Source organism: Vigna angularis, chromosome 10 (genome assembly GCF_016808095.1).
Source record: "Vigna angularis cultivar LongXiaoDou No.4 chromosome 10, ASM1680809v1, whole genome shotgun sequence".
NCBI lineage: Eukaryota > Viridiplantae > Streptophyta > Magnoliopsida > Fabales > Fabaceae > Vigna > Vigna angularis.
Window position 1 is genome coordinate 5,317,231 of NC_068979.1, and position 21,086 is coordinate 5,338,316.

At 32.7% G+C, this 21,086-nt stretch overlaps 1 protein-coding gene across 1 annotated transcript; it reads left to right on the forward strand.

Annotated features, from left to right (window-relative positions):
* The first annotated feature begins 10,808 nt into the window (after window positions 1-10,808).
* On the forward strand, window positions 10,809-20,340 carry LOC108335914 (SUMO-conjugating enzyme SCE1). Its single transcript, XM_017572124.2, has 6 exons — window positions 10,809-10,965; window positions 11,069-11,166; window positions 11,272-11,355; window positions 19,112-19,264; window positions 19,376-19,489; window positions 20,003-20,340. Exons 2-6 carry the CDS (start codon window positions 11,101-11,103, stop codon window positions 20,063-20,065), a joined length of 480 nt encoding a protein of 159 aa, XP_017427613.1. The 5' UTR covers window positions 10,809-10,965; window positions 11,069-11,100; the 3' UTR covers window positions 20,066-20,340.
* Window positions 20,341-21,086: the final 746 nt, after the last annotated feature.

Below are 21,086 nucleotides of genomic sequence, written 5' to 3' on the forward strand. Positions count from 1 at the left end.
TTGACAAAATTTGACGTCAACTTAACGTGTCCCGATATGACATTGACCTCGTGAAAGACCCAAAATATTAGACGTTGTATACTTTTTTTTTCTATGGAAAGCAAACTCTAACTAAACATTTTATATGCTTTGCAAATAATAATAATTTTAATTTTACACAAAATTATTATAATGAAGAATCATCTTTATTAATAATTATAAATACATGATATTATATTTATATATTGTTTAAAAGTAATTATTATCGATTACAGTTAGTTTTTTAAAAACAACAAAGTTAATAAATAATTTATATTATCAAAAGATAACAATGAATAATAAAAGTTGTAACGTAATTATAAAGGTAATCATCTTTAATAATTGTTATTGATAACAGTTATAAATATAAATCACAACCATATATGTTTTTCCCAAGGTCCTTGTTTTTGGAAAAAAAAAACTGAAGATTAACTTTATAAAAGACAGTTTTTTTTTCCTGCACTTTCATATATATATATATATATATATATATATATATATATATATAATGTTTTAAATTGTACGTTTTAATTATTTTTTAACTTTTGAATTATAAGATTTAAAAATTATTTCTTATTTTTGAATTGTATAATTTTGAAAATAAAATAAAAAGGTTTTTTTATATGACAATGCTTAAAAAAACTTATAAAAGAGCAAAAATAAACTGCCTTAGAAAAAGTGGTGGAAAATAACAAATCTGAAAAAAAAATGGCCTTTTTTTTGTGCACTCTTATAATTTCTTTATTCAACCTAAATTTGAAAAAGACCAGTTGCTATTATTGTATGTTCTGGATGATTTGAAACTTTCCTCATTCTATGGAGACTCAAACAAAATATGATAAATTGATTATATGATTTATATTTATCCTGGTATGTGTTGATAAACTCAACATATATAAAAATTTAGATAATTTAATTCTGTTAATAATGGAAAGAGTTTCAAATTGCTCAATTTAATTTTGAATTGACTAATATGTATTAAGAAAATATATCATGGTTTACTGACACACAATATCAATACTATTTTTTAAATTATTCAATCCATAATAAGTTTTTAAAAATATTTTAGTCCTTTCTCACCTTCTAATGGGTGCAAGTGGACAATATGGATATTCTGAAAGAGGTCATTTCTTTTCGTACTTCCATAATTTTAACTTGTAGTTTTTTTTTAAATTATTGTTTTTTGAATTGTATAATTTAAAATGTAAATTTAATGCTTTGAAATGTATAATAAAAATATATTTTTTATTTTTATATTATAAAATATATAATTATTAATATACTTTTTTTTGTATTTTAGAATTATAATCTAAAATATAAAAAATATATTTCATATTTTACAATTTAAAATATATTTGTATTTTAAATTAAATTATTCTAAAATAAAATTTGTTTTGCATTTCAAGATATAACTTTGTGCTTTGTGCATTTATTAGTAGCTAGATTTTACAAGGTTGTTGTAAGATAGAAATGCAATAAGAAATTATCTTTGAAAACTAATTGGATATTGGGCATGGTAGAAAATCCCATGTTCAATATTACAAACATGTTTGAATTTTTTTTTTCTTTTTATGGCATGTTTCATACTTTTACTTAATTAAAATAGAAGACTTAAAAGTGAAAAAAAATACTAAAATGGAAAGTTAAATTTGAGACTCAAATCCGTATAGTGATTTGATGACTTTACTAGTTTTTTTGGCATTTGTATGTTACGATAACTAGGTCACTGTTACTAAATGATTATACTTCCCAGTGAAAATATTTCCTGAGTTCAAATTAATGCCTTGATGAAACTTTAAGCAAAGAAATAAATTATACTAAATAACATGCATATTCATAATAAATTATATTCAAATAATTTATGTTACATATATTTAATTTTAGTCATTCATGTTAATGTTGAATATCAAATATTTAGTTTTATGAAATACCCCAAAGTAATTGTAATAATTAATATGAGTAAACAAGTTTAGGACAAACTTGACTATGTTTCATAATTTGTTATGTGTGTTTTATTTTAATTGTGTTTTATTTTAAGTTATTATATATTTTGTCTTTAAAATATGACTGTTTAACATAAAATATGTTGTGAAACTTAATTATAAATTTTACATTAAATAAGAAAGTTTAACAACATAAAATATTTATAATTTATTATTTTAAGATTTTGAATTGTATGTAATATTGTATCTTTTATATAGATTGACAGATAATCCTGTAGTGTTAAAAAATTGATATTAACTCATGTGTAATTATTTGTCATCCAACAGTTACCAATTAAATCATATGCATGAAAAGTTAATGTCAATTAAGATTTGTGTATTAGACATATCTCTTTAACTAAATTACGTGTCAACCTTAAATTAATCAATATTCAATATACTACACCAACATCGTAAAAGTCTTTATAAATTTGTTCTTACCTCAAAATAAGCCAAAAATAACTTTATATATCCATGCCATTATTCGTTGTGATGGAGAGATCACCAATTATCTTAATTGAGTAGTGATATTTAAGTATGAAATTTCAAGAAACATCACATTAAATTATTTACACCATTTGCTTGTAGGATTAATAGTTCGAATAATTTATTCTAATTATTCTATTAGAAAATTGTTATTTTAATTTTTACAGAGAGTCGTAATAAAATACACTTCAGTTGTCATGGTTTATCTTTTATGTTGTCAATTAGAACATTGATAATAATTAATTTAGAAGATAGTTAAATTCTCACTATATTATAAATGCAAGTACAATCATAAATAGGATTTAGTGTTTAGCAAAGCGAGAAAAAAGTCCACGTCAACTCTTTTTTTTTTTTTTGTATTTTTGTAATACACATATACATATATTAAAAGTGTATTTAACTATATCAATGTTTTTTAATTTTTTAATTAACTAAGTAATGTTTTTATTTTGAATAAATTAAAATAATTATTATATTTATATATTAAAATATTTTATTATAATTAATGATTAAAATTTAATTTATAAATTTTAAAGATTTAAATTATAATACATTACGTCTACACATTTTTAAACAACCTAAAACATAAAGGTTAATATTTTTTTTTATTTTAAAAAATACAAGTTGATGAATTAAAAAATTCAGTTTAACCCCTCAAATTTTGATGAACTAGTAACATTTTAACATATCAATAAATAAGTTAAAAATTATTTTTTAATTAATAGTTTAATAGAACCTGGTTTTACACTTAAAAAAAATCTACAAAAAAAATAATTTTATTAAATTAATCACAATAATATTTATAACTTCCCACATATATGTGTAATCTATATATACAAAGACTTTTAAGGGATTTTTCCTTTTTAGTATATATATATATATATATATATATATATATATATATATATATATATATATATATATATATATATATATATATATATATATATATTAAAAAATATACTCTTGAAATAATAATCTTTTTAAAATTAAAATAATCACTTTACCAATTTTATTCCATAAATGACCATTTATTTAAATTTAATAGTTTTTTTACTATGTTTTGAAACTGAAATAATATTTAAACCATAATAAAAATGTTAATAAATAAAAACTAAATACAATAAAAATGATTTATATTTATTTTTATAATTATAATGATAATAATTTTATGATCATAAAAAAAGTTAAGGGATATACACGGAAAACATATATTTACTAATATACTTAAAATAAATCAAAATATAACAAACATGAAAATGTATAAATAAATAAATTCGTAATTTAAAGAAATCTAAACAATTGTTTTTTCAATATAATAGTGAAAACACGAATATTACGAATGTGTGTTATTTTCTTTATAACTTTTATTTATTTATTTTATAGATAATTTTTATTTATTTAAAGATGATGTTTATTTATTTAAATTTAAAAAATAATTAAATTTTAAAAAGATAGTTTGATTTAAAAAAATCAATTAAATTTAAATAAAATGATAACTTTAAGGATAACATTAAGAAAAAAGTGAATAAAAAGAAATCCACTTTATATTTATTTATAGATATAGATAATGGTTTGTAATTATCAAAACCCTCATTTAAACATGTGACATCAGAACATGATTAATGTAAATATCCTATGATGTTCCTTTTGTGGGTTTTTGTAACTGTGGCATACTCTTCTCACATGCCAGTAATAAAGTTATTATAGTCACATGCACATGACGAAATTTAATGGAATTAAACTCAATCATAAATACCATTAAACTTATATTTTCAATGTTATGTTTAATGGAAACAGAAACGTAATGCAGATATACTAATATTACAGCAAGAGTATAAGGAATGTGTGAAAGAGAAAACAGAGAGAAAGAAACATACGCTGTGTATTACTATTACATAATAATAAAAGAGTAGTATTTTTATACATGAGTAGACTAAGAGTAAAGTTGAGTAACAGAAATAACAAACTGATTTAAAAACTAAGGACTTGAATTATATAACCAATACACCTTCTTAATTCAAGTCATTTAGAGCTAATACACCTATTTCAGATCTTGAGACATTTAAATATGTCATGTTTGAGTGCTTTAGTAAATAGATCAGTCAACTGTGATTCAATTTTGCAATGCTTCAGCTCAATTTTACCTTTATTTACCATATTACGTAGAAAATGATATTTCACATCAATGTGTTTGCTTTTTCCATGGCTTACTGGATTCTTAGCCAAACTTATGGCGGACGCGTTGTCTATCTGTAGCACAAATGGTCTCTTGATTTGCACCTTTAAGTCCTTCAAAACTTCATTCAACCAAACACCCTAACACACAACATGACAACCAGCTACATATTCTGCTTCACAACTTGATAGAGCAAGAATGGTTTGCTTCTTAGAACTCCATGATATAAGTGTTGTGTTCATGAAGAAAATAATCCCTGACGTGCTTTTCCTCTCGATTTGATCTCCACCAAAATCTGAGTCAATGTATCCAACTAGTTCCAGCCTATCCTTCTTCATGCCATACGGAAACAAAATACCATATCTAGCTATACCTTTAACATACCTTAGAACATGTTTAGCTGCAATCAAATGACTCTTCTTTGGGTTGCTCATGAATCGGCTCAACAGACCAACCCCATACATCAGATCTGGCCTGCTATTGCATAGGAACCGTAGGGAACCAATGAGTTGCTTATAAGCTGTCTCATCCACGCTTTCTTCGTCTATATCAAATCTTAGTTTAACATTAACCTCACTTGGATTCCTGGTAATATTACACTTAGTCATCTTGAATCTCTCCAACAAATCCTTCACGTATTTTCTCTGGTGCATTACTAAGCCACTAGCCGTGTGTAAAAACTCCATCCCCAGAAAGTAGCTCAGCCTCCCAAGGTCTGTCATCTCGAATTCTGCTTCCATCCTCTGCTTGAATTCTTCAATACAATGTAGGCTGGAACTCGTCACCATTAGGTCATCGACAAACAAACATACGATCATTATATCATCATCACTCTTCTTCACATACATGCTATGTTCTGCAACACATCTCTCAAGTCCATAGCTTATAAAGAATTCATCGATCCTTTTGTTCCATGCCCTGGGAGCTTGCCTCAATTTGTAGAGCGCTTTGAATAGCTTATACACTTGATGCTTCTTCTCTTTGATAAATCCTGGAGGCTGCTGTACATATACTTCCTCCTCCAACAAGCCATGCAAAAATGCAGACTTAACATCAAGAGCAAACAATGGCCACTTCTTAGCACATGCAATAGCAACAACTAAACGAATAGTTTCTAACCTTGCAACATGTGCGTAAACTTCCTTGAAATCAACTCCTTGCTACTGCAAAAATCCTCTTGCCACAAGCCTAGCCTTGTATTTTGAGACTGTACCATCTGGATTAAGCTTAGTTTTGAAAACTCACTTAACTCCAATACATTTCTTTTCGGGTGGCAAATCAACCAACTTCCATGTTTTATTCTTCTCGATCGATCTAAGCTCCTCCATCATAGCTTCCTTCTAGAGTGGTTGCGATAAGGCATCATCAACATTCAAAGGTTCACTCTCAGCCATTAATGCTAGGTGAATTATATCACCTTCTTCATCCACTCCAGCATTTGAATACATTTCATATTCTGTAAAACGTGAAGGCCTTACCACTTGTCTTCTCGGCCTCGTTGAAGACTCTACATTACTATCGCTTCCAGTATTGCTAATAACCATCGGATTATCACCTTCTTCTTCGACTTGCATCGGCACTTGCAATACTATTCTTGATTTCTTCATACTGGTCTGATTGTATTCCCAGTTCCAACTTTCATCTTCGAGTATCAATACATCTATGCTAACGATCATCTTCTTCCTGATAGGATCAAACAATTTGTACGCTCCAGTAGGATGATATCCCACGAACACCATTGCTTCTCCTTTGTCATCCAGCTTCGTTCTCTTCTGCTCTGCAACATGAAAAAAACCAAAGAACCGAAAATCTTAAAGTGCTTAGCAGAAGGTTTAATACCTGACCAAATTGCATGTGGTACGTTGTCTGTCAACCTCTTTGTTGGACACCTATTCAGCACGTACACTGTTGTTTCCACCGCTTCTCCCCACAATTCACGCGACACACCCTTCTCTTTAAGCAAGCATATGGCCATATTCATTATGGTTCGATTTCGTCTTTCTGCCAAACCGTTGTGTTGAGGTGTATAAGGAGCTATGACCTCGTGTGCTATTCCCTGTGCACGACAAAATTCCTCGAATTCACCTGACGTATATTCACCTCCACCATCTGTCCTGATCAATTTTATCTGCCTACCAATCTCTTTTTCAACACGGTTCTTGAACCTCTTGAATATTCCTAGAGCCTCACTTTTTAACTTTATGAAGTACACCCATATCATTCGACTGAACTCGTCAATGAAGGTAATGAAGTATCGATTTCCATCCAGTGTTGGTATCTCGAGTGGACCACAAATATCTGAATGTACCACTTCAAGACGTTCCTTTGACCACATCTCCAAGTGCGCCTTAAAGGATCTTCTGGTTTGCTTTCCAATGATGCAAGATTCACATGTTTTCTGTGGTATAAAGATACCTGGTAACCCTAAGACTATCTCCTTTTTGCTCAACATTTGCAAATCTCTGAAATTCAGATGCCCGAATCTAAGATGCCATCTCCAGTTCTCATTTTCTTCCATGGTAGATAAGCATTGCAAATTTTCAATTGTATCCATACAAACCTGGAAGGTACGATTCTTAGAAATCTTGTTTCTCAAAATCAACCTTTTACTTTTATCAAATACATCCACTTGCCCATCGTTGCCCATAATCACGGTGAAACCTTTCTCTACTAGTTGACCCACACTTAGCAAATTACATTTCATCTCTAGAACAAGAAAAACATTCTCTATCATAGCATGCAGTCCATTCTTCTGCTTTATGATAACATTTCCTATTCCTTCAACTTTCAATGTGCTATCATCTGCAACTTTGACCCTGTTTTTCTTTGTTTCATCCAGGTTGGCTAGCCGCTCTCTGTTGTATGTCATATGGTTTGAGCATCCTGAATCCAGATAACATGATTTATTCACTTGGTTTGACAATGCAACACTTTCTGAAGAAGTTGTAACCATGAGAATTAATGGTTATGAATCAGATTCATCTTTCACAATATGAGCTTCCTTGCTTAAATCCTTCTTAAACTGTCTACCCTTGTTGAAGTAACATTCATAGGAGAAATGTCCCATCTTATGGCACGTAAAACACTCTATATTTCTTCTATCTTTCTTCATGTAATGTTGACTGTTGCTTCCTCTTCTTTCTGCAGAATCAACTCTTTCTTCTTGTTCATCAACACTATCATTCTTCCACTTTCTTTGTACAAAATTATCATTCTTCCATTTTCTTGGTGCATGGGACTTACCTTTCCAAGACTTGAATTTCTTCTTCCCATCACCTCTGACATGTTGCACCTTTAACGCCTGATCATCAACTCTGACATGATCTCTATCAAGAAGCCGCATCTCGTGAGCTTCTAAAGAGCTCTAAAGCTCTTCGATTTTTATCTTTTCAAGATCTTTAGATTCTTCAATAGCAACAACGATGAAGTCAAATCTCCGAGGTAACGATCTCATTATTTTTTCCATTATCAGCACATCGCTAAGCTTTTCCCCACAACACTTCATTTGGTTTGTAAGCGTCAAAATTTTGTTGAAGTAGTCACTGACCTTATCACCATCCTCCATTTGCAGCAGTTCGTACTGCCTTCTTAAAGTTTGAAGTCGTACTTTCTTGATTTTTTCCCCGCCGGCATGACAACGTACCAAAATATTCCAAGCTTCTCTCGCCGTATTCACGTTTTGGATCTTCTCGAAGTGTGTGTCATCAACACACTGGTGAATAATCAGTAACGCCTTATCATCCTTCTTTCTAAACTCCTCTTTTTGATCTTCTGAACCACGAGACTCAGTTGCAGACTCCACCCCTTCTATCACGCTGCTGAATCCTTGTACTCGAAACAACACCCGCATTTATGTGCTCCATCTACTCCAATTATTTTCTGTAAGAATAGGGAGATTTGTCGTGGAAAGATCTGCCATCACACTTTCTTTATGCTTCAAGAGCCTTCTTCTTTAGACGCTTCTTGGTCAGCCGCACTGTACCCAACACACAAACACCCTACGTCTCTTTCTCCAAGAACCTAGGCTAACTGATATCACTAATGGAAACATAAACGTAATGCAGAGATATTGATATTACAACAAGGAGTATAAGGAATGTGTGATAGAGAAAACAGAGAGAAAGAAACATACGCTGTGTATTACTATTACAAAATAATAAAAGAGTAGTGTTTTTATACATTAGTAGACTAATAGTAAAGTTGAGTAACAAAAATAACAAACTGATTTAAAAACTAAGGACTTGAATTATATAACCACTAATGTTACACTTTTATGTCAAAATCCCATCTTCAGTTATTTTCTTAAAAGAATTGGGTTAATTATTATTTTTTAATTTTTGTACTATTCAACTAGGATGATAAGAGATCGGGTCATGATAGTGTTTATTCGTTACTCAATCTTCAACAATTTTTTTTTTCCACTACCCATATGCTACTCGTACAAATATATGTTAAAAAGTACCTACAAATATTTTAAAATTCATGAATATTTTAAAACTCGATGATACCAGTAGATAACTGCAAATATTTTAAAAAAAAATTATTAATTTTTAAAATAAATTTTAAATGAAATAAAAAAAATATAAAATATAATATAAATAAAATTTTAATTTTAATTTTAATAAAATTTCACTTAATAAAATGTAAATTATTGTTTTTTAGATTTTATGGGTAATAGATTCTCGCGGAAATGGGTAATATAATACTCAAATTCGACCCGTTTATAAGGGGTTATTACTTGTTACTTGCAGGTACCAACTTTATGTCGCAAATTTTATTTGTAGAGACCTCCGGGCAAGGATATTTTTGTCATTGTTTAATCATAGATATGATCTCTAATTTTGTGACTTTTCTCAAATAGATTTATCATTCTTGTGTTTTGTCTCAATTTAGTCTTTATATTTGGAAATTTGAAGCAATTATGCCTTTACCCTTAATTTCGTACCAACACCGCTAATGAGAGTGTCACGTTTCAATTCATAGTCTTTTTTTATTTTAAAATATATATATATATATATATATATATATATATATTATTTTTAAATTGTCACATGTCAAACTATGCGATAATGAGAGTATGACATGACATTGATAGTGCCACGTGTCACTGTCAGAGCATGTGTCATTGCATTAGTCTCAGTTTGATTTTGTATTTTGATTTTGTCTCAATTTAATCTTTTAAAAAAAATAAACATTTTTATCCCTCCCAAAATTCAAACAAAATTTAATTTGCATATAAATCTTTACAAATATTTTTATTAAAATTAATATTTTTATTAAATTTTTTTAACAATATTAAGTTTATTTATATTTATATTTAGTTAATTATGTTATGAGAGTAGTTGTGAATAAGAGTGAATCAAGAGTGTTAGTGTTTGACAATAGATAAAAGTTTTGTGTGATCAAGTCAGTTGTGTAGTACTTCAAAGAGAATATAAGATTATGTAGTTGGGCTCGACTTGGTTTGGTTTGGTTGGACTCGGCTTGGCTCGATTCGATTTTGGTGAGTTCGGTTTGATTCGATTTGGTTCAACTTGAATTAGTTTGATTTGGTTTCATTTGGTTCGGTTCACACTATAATTGTTATGTGACACTAATTTACTTATAAAATATCAATAGTTTTTTAATTAATAAAATTATAAATTATATATATCCAGATTGTTTTATGTTTAATTTTTTTTTCAAATTTAATTATCTTCAAAATGTAGTATTTTTTAAATTAAAATAGTTAATTTATCAATTTAAATAGTTAAATGACCGTTTTTATTCGACATTTTTTTAAACTTCAATAATATTTAAAGTTAAAATAATTATTTATTATAAAAAAATCATTTATAAAGTAAGTAATGTTTTTTTTGTAATTATAAGAAAAGTATATACACGATTCAAAGGAGGATATATGTTTTCCTTTTTTTTTTCAATATTAATTGAAAAAGAAAAGATATATTCAGAATTTAATTATCGAAATTTATTTTAAAAACAGGTTTACTTGTTAAAACAGATGAGAAAACGGTTTGGTTTTATGACTTTTTTTGTTGAAAAAAATTATTGTATGAAAAAAAAAACAAAAGAAAGGTCACGTGATAGCGTGTGGGGGCATAATAGCGTGATTCTCACGCGTGATAAGGAAGAGAGTTTTTGAATCCCTGACGGAGAGAGAATATAAAGGGACAGTTTTAGATGAATTCAAGAGCGTTGGTTTTATTGTAGAGAGAAGGAAGCGGTGCAGAAAACAGAGTTTGTTGAGTTGGTGTTGTATTTGTAGTGGAAGCAACTATAGGTGCAGAGAGGGAGGGTTTGGTAAAATCAATTGTTTATACTATTTACTCATCCAACAAACAAAGATATATAAAGTCAGAAAAATCATCTTTTTCATTCTTGTTTCTCTACTCTGCTTCTTCAGGTTTTAGGAGCGGAGAATTCACACACCGAAACATGTCTGGCATCGCCCGTGGACGTCTTGCTGAGGAGCGAAAATCTTGGCGGAAGAACCATCCACATGTTCGTATCGTAAAACTTTTCCCTAATTTTTTTTTTCTCTGCCTATTTCTCTTTAATTTTGTATTCCACTTTCGTTACAATCTATGTTTGTTTATCTTAATTTAGGGTTTCGTTGCCAAACCGGAGACCCTCCCTGATGGCACCGTCAATTTGATGGTCTGGCATTGCACTATTCCTGGCAAGACTGGGGTGCGTTATTTTCTTTTTTATTGTATCCCCTTCTCCATGCACTTTTTCTGCTTTTATCTTCAATGATAGAATGAACTATCTTTGGCTTTTATCGATTTTGTACTTGGTGCTCGTTTCCTAGTGGTTTAGGGATTGGAAGTAAACTGTAGGTCTTGATCTTTCCCATCCATGAATTTTGTATCGATGGAGCACGGTTAATAATTTTCAGGTTTATAAGGATTCAGTTTGCTTGACATGTTAGTAATGGTGTGCCCTCTAGGACTTTTGTGCTTTAGAGCCTTACATGTTACGACAGGAAATTTTCTTATCAGTTTAATGGAATTGTTGGTGGTATGGACAGCAGAAATGTAAGTTTTTGCGGCGCATAGTTTGAGGATGTTAAAGATCTTTGGAACTCTTCTAGTTGTGTGATGCTTCAGGCTTAATCCTTAGACATAAATTTGATCGTAAAGGCACATGATATGATAATCCGTATTTTTAGTTGGCATGGTATTTCTAGCATATTTCTCATGTAAAGGCACATCTCAAACGTGTCATTAGGGTAGAACCTGATAGCCCATAAACTTGACTGGGATAGACTTCTAATGACTTTGATATCGTCTTAAAAAACTGAAATTTAAGCCTCAACTCACATTATACTATGATGTGGCCTTATTTCTAGTCGACATCTTTAGTATATTCCTTTATGCTGAGAACTGACAATCACAAGTGATAGACTAGATATTTGGAAGTGGTCCGGGGTAATGATCCTATTTTGGCTGATACATTTTAAGAAAGTGTACTTTGAAGTCTAGCTCAACCTAGCCAAGCCGACATGATAAAGGGATGATATATTATAATCAATATGAGATCTCCAACAAGCTTCTTTTTGTTTTTCTTTGTTTAATGCACCACTTATAATGTAATGAACTAAGTAATAATGGTAACTCAAATAACTATATAAACTATTTGTATAACAATCACGTGGAGCCTGGTCTCCGGCTTCAGAAAGAGCATCAATGAGGGCTTTGATGCGAAATATGTATTCTTTAACAGTGCTATTTTCTAGAAATGGAGGATGAAGTTCAGATCTGAGTTGTCTTGCTCTGGCTCAAGTTTTATGATGGGACTACAAGTGTATTTTGTGCCTCACTTTATAAGAATGTGTTCATCCAAGAACCCTGGGCAAGCAATAGAATTCAATAAAGATGATTGAAGCTGCTCTAGAAGCAATTAGTCGTGCTTTTCCAAAGCTAGATATGCTGGATTGACGTGATTTTGACTAAAATTACTTTTAAAAACAAAAACGACAGGAATATAAAGAGAATCAACAAACTGATGAAGGCTATGTGCTCTGATAATAGTTTCAATTTTCTGTATAGATCACCACCGGAATTGAAGAAGAAACATCCATCAATATTTCTAGTAAAAGCCATGATAAAGGGTCAACGTGCTCTGTTACCATGATATTAAGCACTGATAAACTGATTTTATTAGGTATGGTCAAGAATACAGACAGGATAGTGAAACTCTGTTTACAAAAAACTACTTACATATATAGATGTGTGTGTGTGTAAATATATATATATATATATATATATATATATATATATATATATATATATATATATATATACACACTTAGATAGAGAGCATATTTACTGGATAAGTTAGTCATATGTGTTTAACTAAAACATTTCTCTAACCACATAGGAAAAAAACTATAGTAACTACCTCAAACAGTTACACTAAACCAGAACAAAGCTGTAAGAACATAAGCAACCAGTAACATTGTCTAACAGAGGATACACTCACAATATTAAACTAAATAGTAATAGTACTAAAAACTAAATAGCTCATGACATAATATTGAATTAATATAGTAAACTGAAATAGTAAATGAAATTTTTCTAAATACTGACTGTCCCACTATATTGATTGTGTGGTCTGCTTCTCACAATCTTCTATTTATAAGAATAAATTGATACAAAAGTACATGATAAATAGGGTAATCCTAGACACAATATAATCATGATAAATAAGGTAACCCTTAACACAATATAATGATGATAAAATAAGATAAATATCCTAACACTCCCCTTCAAGCTGGAGCATACAAATTGTATGTACCAAGCTTGGAACAAATAAACTCAATCCGAGGATCCCTTAATGACTTGGTCAATACATCCGCGAGTTGATCGTTTGATCCAATAAACTCAGTACATATTTCTTTAGTCAACAACTTTTCACGAACAAAATGACAATTAATTTCTATATATTTAGTCCTCTCGTGAAACACTGGATTTGATGCAATGTGGAGAGCAGCTTGATTGTCGCAATACATCTTCATAGTATGGATGTCACAAAATTTAACCTCTTGAAGGAATTGTTTCACCCATATAAGTTCACATGTTAGTGATGTCATTGCCCTATACTCGGCTTCCGCGGTTGATCTAGCTACTACATTCTGTTTCTTACTTTTCCATGAAATAATGTTTCCTCCCAGAAAAACACAATATCCTGTAGTAGACCGTCTATCAATGGGTGAACCTGCCCAATCTGCATCACAATACCCAGAGACTTGAATGCTTCCTTTATCTTCATATATCAATCTTTGCCCGAGAACCTTCTTTACATACCTTAGAATGAGAATGAGAGCATTCCAATGGTCAACACATGGAGCCTGCATGAACTGACTAACCACTAACCACTCCAACTGCAAAGGATAGATTTGGCCTTGTAATAGTGAGATAAATCAGTTTTCCAACCAGCCTCTTATACCTCTCTGGATCGGAGAATAATTCACCTTCTTCTGTCCTTAATTTCTGGTTTGGGTCCATGGGACTGTTTACCGGTCTACAATAAATCATGCCTGTTTCTTGTAATATATCAAGAGCATACTTCCTCTGGGAGATTACAACTCCATCTCTTGATTGCGCTACTTCAATGCCTAAGAAGTATTTGAGACTTCCAAGATCCTTGGTTTGAAAATGTCTACACAAGTACTCTTTTAGTTGAGATATTCCAACAACATCATTTCCTGTAATGACAATATCATCAACATATACTATTAAGTAAACACATTTCTCAAGAGAAGAATGACAGTAAAAAACTGAATGGTCTGCTTCACTGCGTTTTAGCCCAAATTTTTGAACAATGGAGCTAAACTTTCCAAACCAAGCACGTGGGGATTGCTTGAGGCCATATATAGATCGATGCAATTTGCATACCATACCAGACTCCCCCTGAGCAACAAACCCAGGAGGTTGCTCCATATAAACTTCTTCCTCAAGATCACCATGTAGGAAGGCATTCTTGATATCCAATTGATGAAGTGGCCAATGACGAATGGCTGCCATGACAAAGAAGAGGCGAATAGTAGTTATCTTGGCTACAGGAGAGAAAGTGTCACAATAATCAAGACCATAAACCTGAGTGTAACCTTTTGCAACAAGCCGAGTTTTGAGCCGATCAATTTCACCATCAGGGCCGACTTTAACTGCATATACCCATCGACAACCAACCGCCTTTTTGCTTGGGGGAAGAGGCACCAACTCCTAAGTATTACTGTGGTCAAGAGCCTGCATTTCTGCAATCATAGCTTGTCGCCATCCAGGATGATCAAGTGCTTCTTTCACATTCTTGGGTATAACAACAGAGGACACTGAGGATAAAAGAGAAAAATAGGAGGGCGACAATCGATGATAGCTTAGAAAATTATAAATGGGATGAGGGTTTCGAGTGGAACGAGTACCTTTTCTGAGGGCAATAGGCCATGTTGAATCATTTGCACCAGGAGGCGTGGGAGGAGGTGACGAGGGAGAAGAATCTGAAGTATGAGATTCACCATTGTCTTGGGGAGGTTGACTATCCATTGGGACCCTGTGTGGGATGATCTCAGTATGTGGAGAAACGGGTGTAGAAGGATTGTGATCAAGACTTGGAATGACAGAGACAGTGGAGCTATTTGACTCAACCATTGGAATAGGAAGGACCTGCTGGAGGATAGAAACATCCTGAATAGATGGAGAGAAGTAAGGAGTCTGTTCAAAGAATATGACATTGGCCAACATGTAATACTTCTTAGTTTCAGGAGAGTAACACCGATATCTTTTTTGAAGTCGAGAATAGCCTAAGAAGACACATTTGAGAGCGCGAGCGGAGAGTTTGTCAAGACCTGGAGACATGTCATGAACAAAACATACACAGCCAAACATTCGGGGAGATGTATGAAAAAGAGGAACATTAGGAAACAAAATGGAGAAAGGGACTTTATTATCAAGAGAGGAGGAGGACATCCTATTAATAAGATAACATGCAGTTAAGATGGCATCCCCTAAGTGATGGACAGGAATATGAGCACCAAGTAAAAGGGTAAGAGCAGTTTCAACCAAGTGTCTATTTTTGCGTTCTGCTATACCATTTTGCTGCGGTGTGTGAGGACAAGTAGACTGATGTAAGATACCATGGAAACTCAAGATGGCAGAAAAGGAGGATGAGAAATACTCTTTTGCATTATCACTTCTTAATATTTTGATTACTTGACCAAATTGATTCTTGATTTCATTCAATAAAGATGTAAAGATAGCTAACAATTCAGAACGATTTTTCATAAGATAAACTCAAGTACATCTTGAATATTCATCAATAAAGGTAACAAAATATCTAAAACCAAATGAGGAGATACGACTAGGTCCCCATATATCAGAATGGATGATGGAAAAACTAGAATTACATATTGATTGAGACCTTTTAGGAAAGGAAGATCTAACATGTTTTCCTAATTGACATGATTCACATTCTAAGGTTTGGTGACCACTAAGTTCAGGACACATCTTTTTTAATTTGGACAAATGAGGATGGCCAAGTCGATCATGTAGCACTTTAGGATTAGGAGCAGCAACACAGGACACCCTTGGACGAGATCCAAAATGGTATAATTCGCCAGCTTCATATCCTTCTCCATTCTGTCTCGCTGAACCACGCTTCTGTATAACAAAAGATTTATGATCAAAGGTTATTGAACAATTTAACATTTTGGTCAACTGGCTTAGGGAAATTAAATTAAAAGGACAATTAGGGACAAAAAGGACTGAGTTGAGATTGAGGGAGGGAGACAAAGAAACATGGCCGACTCTTTTGGAGGAAGTTTTAGATCCATTTGCAAGGGTTATGAAATGAGGTTTTTCTCGAAAGGAAATAGATGAGAACAAAGAGGTATTACCAGAAATATGATCAGAAGCACCTGAGTCAATTACCCATGAATTTTGACCTTTCATAGATTGAGAAACGCAGGCTGTTAATGTACTGGGAGATTGAGATGGTTGTGCCTTGCTGTTAGACTTTAACCTTAAATAGATATTCATCCTCAGAAAACATAGAAGTGGAAGTTTCCGTCTTCGAAGTGGAAGTTTCCGTCTTCGAAGTGGAAGTTTCAGTCTTCGAAATATTGGCGGTTTTGGAAGGGAAACCATGTAAGGAGTAGCAATTCTCTTGAGTATGACCCATCCTTTTACAGTATGTGTATTGAGGACGTCCCCGACCTCCTCGTCCTCCTCCTTTAGTGCCACGTCCTCCTCTTCCTCGTGTGGCAACCATGACAGATGGTTCCACTAGTTCATGCGCTTCTTGAGTTTGAGGTACCGGGACACGCAGAAGGCGAGTGGTCAATGTTTCCATAGGGGGACCTCATGACTAGTTAGAAGTTGATCTCTGATATGATCAAAATCGAAATGTAGGGCACGGAGGATCAACACCATGTAAAATTTGTCTAGTTTCTTTTTGGTATCCTCTAATGGGTCCACTTCCAAAAACATCCTGAGTTCTTCTACAGCAGATTGGGCTTCAGCCATGAAGGACACCATATCATGGTCTGCCATTTTAAGAGATGCAAGCTTGTTCGTAGTGTCATAGAGACGTTGAATATCGTTGGCATAAATGCTTTGGGCTTTCTTCCAAAAGGAGTGACAAGTTTTGAAAGCCCTCAAAGATACAAGAAGTTTGGGTTCCACTGATTGCCATAACAGGGCACACAATTGGAAATCTGCTTGTTTCCACTGATCAACTTTTTCAGTGGGCACATGGCTTCCATCTCGCTCAAGGTGGTCATAATGCCCTTAGCCAAGGAACCACATTTCAACGGCAGCAGACCATGATAGATAATTTTTTCCATTTAGCTTCTCAGAGGTAATTGATGGACTTCTGGAGAAAGAAAGAGTACTGCCAGACGCTATTTCTGAAGAAGACGAATAGTACCAGCGAGGAACAAGAAAACCCTAAGGGTTTAGACGAACGGAACTGTGACAACGATGGACGACGGTAGCCGACAACGGCAGACGGTGGCCGGACGGTGACCGGCGACGGCGTATGGTGGCCGGCGACGGGCAGCGGCGGACGGTGGCGGGCAACGACGGACTGTGACGTCGGACAGATATTATGAGACAGAAACCAGAGCGGGATCGACCCGCTTTGATACCAACTTGAGAATTAAACTGTAAAATAATTCTAGAGGGCTTGATTGATCCCTTTCAATCTTCTATTTATAAGAATAAATTGATACATGATAAATAGGGTAATCCTAAACACAATATAATCATGATAAATAGGGTAATCCTAGACACAATATAATCATGATAAATAGGGTAACCATTAACACAATATAATGATGATAAAATAGGATAAATATCCTAACGGTAATAGTACTAAAAACTAAATAGCTCATGACATAATATTGAATTAATATAGTAAACTGAAATAGTAAATGAAATAGTAAATGAAATTTTTCTGAATAGGGACTGTCCCACTATATTGATTGTGTGGTCTGCTTCTCTGTATTGCTATCCAAGATTTAAAACACCGTAAGTCCTGTACATGGGTATTTAGCTATATATTGGTTAATAGTCAACATATTATGCTTGAAAAAGATTAACAGCATTTCCCCTGAGATGATTTGTGTGCTGTTTTTTTTTTTCCATTATTTGGGCTATTAAATGGGAAATATGATTTTATGGCTCTTATATTTGCTTATTGTCTTGACTTTTATGTGCTTGATCGTTCACAGTGGCATTCTGTGCCTTCTAGGATGTCCTGGTTTTTATATTTTGGCATGTGATTGGAGGAATTTTCAACATATAACTTATTACCAAAATATAGATAGCAGGATAGAAAACAAGAAGTAGGACAGTGAAGTGTTTAGATTAAGTGTTATGGATTTTAGTACGCATTGATTTTGAAATCTAGTATGGTTTAAATGGGTGTGATATATTAACAAATCTACCAAAGAGATCTAGTTTCAACACATCATCTACCAATAATTCTTTTGGGGGTGATTATTATTAATGATGCTTATCGTAGTAGTCAATTGTGAGGAACAGTGACCTTTATATCGTGCTGCAGCACCCTGCTACTCCTCTAAGGACCTTTATATCACGGGGCTTTCACATTTTAAAATCTGTTGTAGCTTTTCAAATACAGATTGTTCATTAATATATAATAAATTTAATAGTGGAATAGTTGTTATAAATTTTGTTATTGTTCTATTATATTGTAATAGAAGAAAACCTCTTATCTGCTATAGGTAGCTTAATATTGACCTTTTGCATTCTTTTGCATTTAACATGGTCAAGGTCATGGAAATTACTCAAAATATTTAATCCCTTAGAGCTTATGCCAGTGAATCATGCTCAATGACTTCGAGTATGTTGGATTAGACTTGCATATGAATGAGCAAGACACTTGTTTATTTCATTGAAATTATTCTTTATGTCATTTGTTGCAGACTGATTGGGAGGGTGGATATTTCCCACTGACAATGCATTTCAGTGAAGATTACCCTAGCAAGCCTCCAAAGTGTAAATTCCCTCAAGGTTTCTTTCACCCTAATGTGTATCCATCTGGAACTGTTTGCTTGTCTATACTTAATGAAGATAGTGTAAGTATATCCCTCTGATAATTGCATGACATCTTGAAGCTTGTATTAAGTTATTCTACATGTTTTTCAGTGTATACACATATATTTATAGAATCATTCTTTTACATTTAGGGGTGGAGACCAGCTATAACAGTGAAGCAGATTCTTGTGGGCATCCAAGACCTGCTTGATCAACCTAATCCTGCTGACCCTGCCCAGACAGAGGGTTATCATCTATTCATCCAGGTAGCTAACCTGAAAACACCACGAATTGTTCCTATACTTGTTTTCAAAGGGTAAAGGAAGGGCTGTCATAATTAGTCAATGCAAAATGGGGGATGGCAGTTTTCTAACTTTATGAATATGCAGTTCATGCTCACGCATGCACTAATAATTGTTAATATACTCGCACTTCTTGTCGGATCTTTTTTCGTTGAACATAGCGCAATATGAGAAAGGGTGAGCTTCTTTGCCAATTTGGTGGGCACACATACACACATAAATGATGTTTTGAAAATTTTCTTATAATTAATTTGTATATGAATTTATAATCCTTTCTTTAACATAATTCATATATTCATTTTTTCTTTCAACTTTTTATTTTATATTATTATTTTACGATGTTGGAGACGGGAACCTAAATTACCCCGACGGAGAATGGGGAGAGGCAGTACTGACGCCTTCCTCGTACTGTCGTATGGGGTTTTTGTTATGCGTTCATTACCAGAGTAGAGTCCTTATAAATGTTTCTTTGTGCAGGATGCGACTGAATATAAGAGAAGAGTCCGGCAGCAGGCAAAGCAATATCCACCTCTTGTCTAGTTCTATGTTTGTTCACTTTAGGAAACTATTCTAGTATGTTAGTTGTTGTCAGTTATTTATTGTTCCGTGTTGAAACTGTTATGTGATTGTTAGCTGCCATAATATGCAGACTCCATGGTTTTAATTGTTTCTGCTTACTCTCAGGTCTGGATAACGTGTTAATATATTACAATGTGAAAGTCAACCAATAATACTTGTTGGCGACACTTTCTGTGCCTCATGTTAGCTGGTACATTTCGATGTGAATGGATAATTTACTGTGATGAATTATATGATATTATGACTCCTACCGTGGTACTTTCTATTCAGAAAATTTGTTGTTTCTATACTGGATATCAAATCTAGACCTATTAGCCAATTGATTTGTCATTTTTCACCTGTATCCATGTCCAATTGCAGTACAAATTATCACTGAAAATTTTCTATTTAAGTGACGGCACTTGCCGAATGGGGGACTCATTATATGCTAGTTATTCACGGTGTTGAGAGGTATGGCTTATGTATGACGTAAATTCACGCGATGATACCTGAATGTGATTTGAATCTTAGAAAGGGAAGTGGAATTGCTACAATTGATGTTATTGCCTGGCTACTATATTTTTAGCTCGAAATGCTTATATTCTAATTACTGAAGATCAATTAGCCTTTTTGTATTATTGCTTTGAATGGCTTATTATTGATGCTGAAATGTAACTGGAATAAGTAAGCTTCCCATTTCTGGTGAGTGCTGCCTCCCAGTTTATAAATTATAGAAAGATATATGAGCAGAGCCTTCGATGTAAAAGTACCAGAGACTCTATATTAGGTTGGATATGGTCCAGTTCTTAGACGCAGTTCAAGTGACACAGACGAATGTGTTTTAATTAAAAAATAAATATAACAAAATAATAAAATTAAGAAAAAATAATGTACTAATATCGTGCCTTTATAAATCTTGACAGCTCTCCGACGCTTCCATTCTAGTGGAGTGAGCCACACCTCCACCAGGTCTCTCCATTCTTGACGGAAGAGAAAGGTCGCT

Coding starts and splice junctions, on each gene's coding strand:
- LOC108335914 (XM_017572124.2), top strand. CDS start 11,101: ATGTCTGGCATCGCCCGTGGACGTCTTGCTGAGGAGCGAAAATCTTGG. Junction 11,167..11,271: donor GGCGGAAGAACCATCCACAT/GTTCGTATCGTA, acceptor ATCTTAATTTAG/GGTTTCGTTGCCAAACCGGA. Junction 11,356..19,111: donor CTATTCCTGGCAAGACTGGG/GTGCGTTATTTT, acceptor CATTTGTTGCAG/ACTGATTGGGAGGGTGGATA.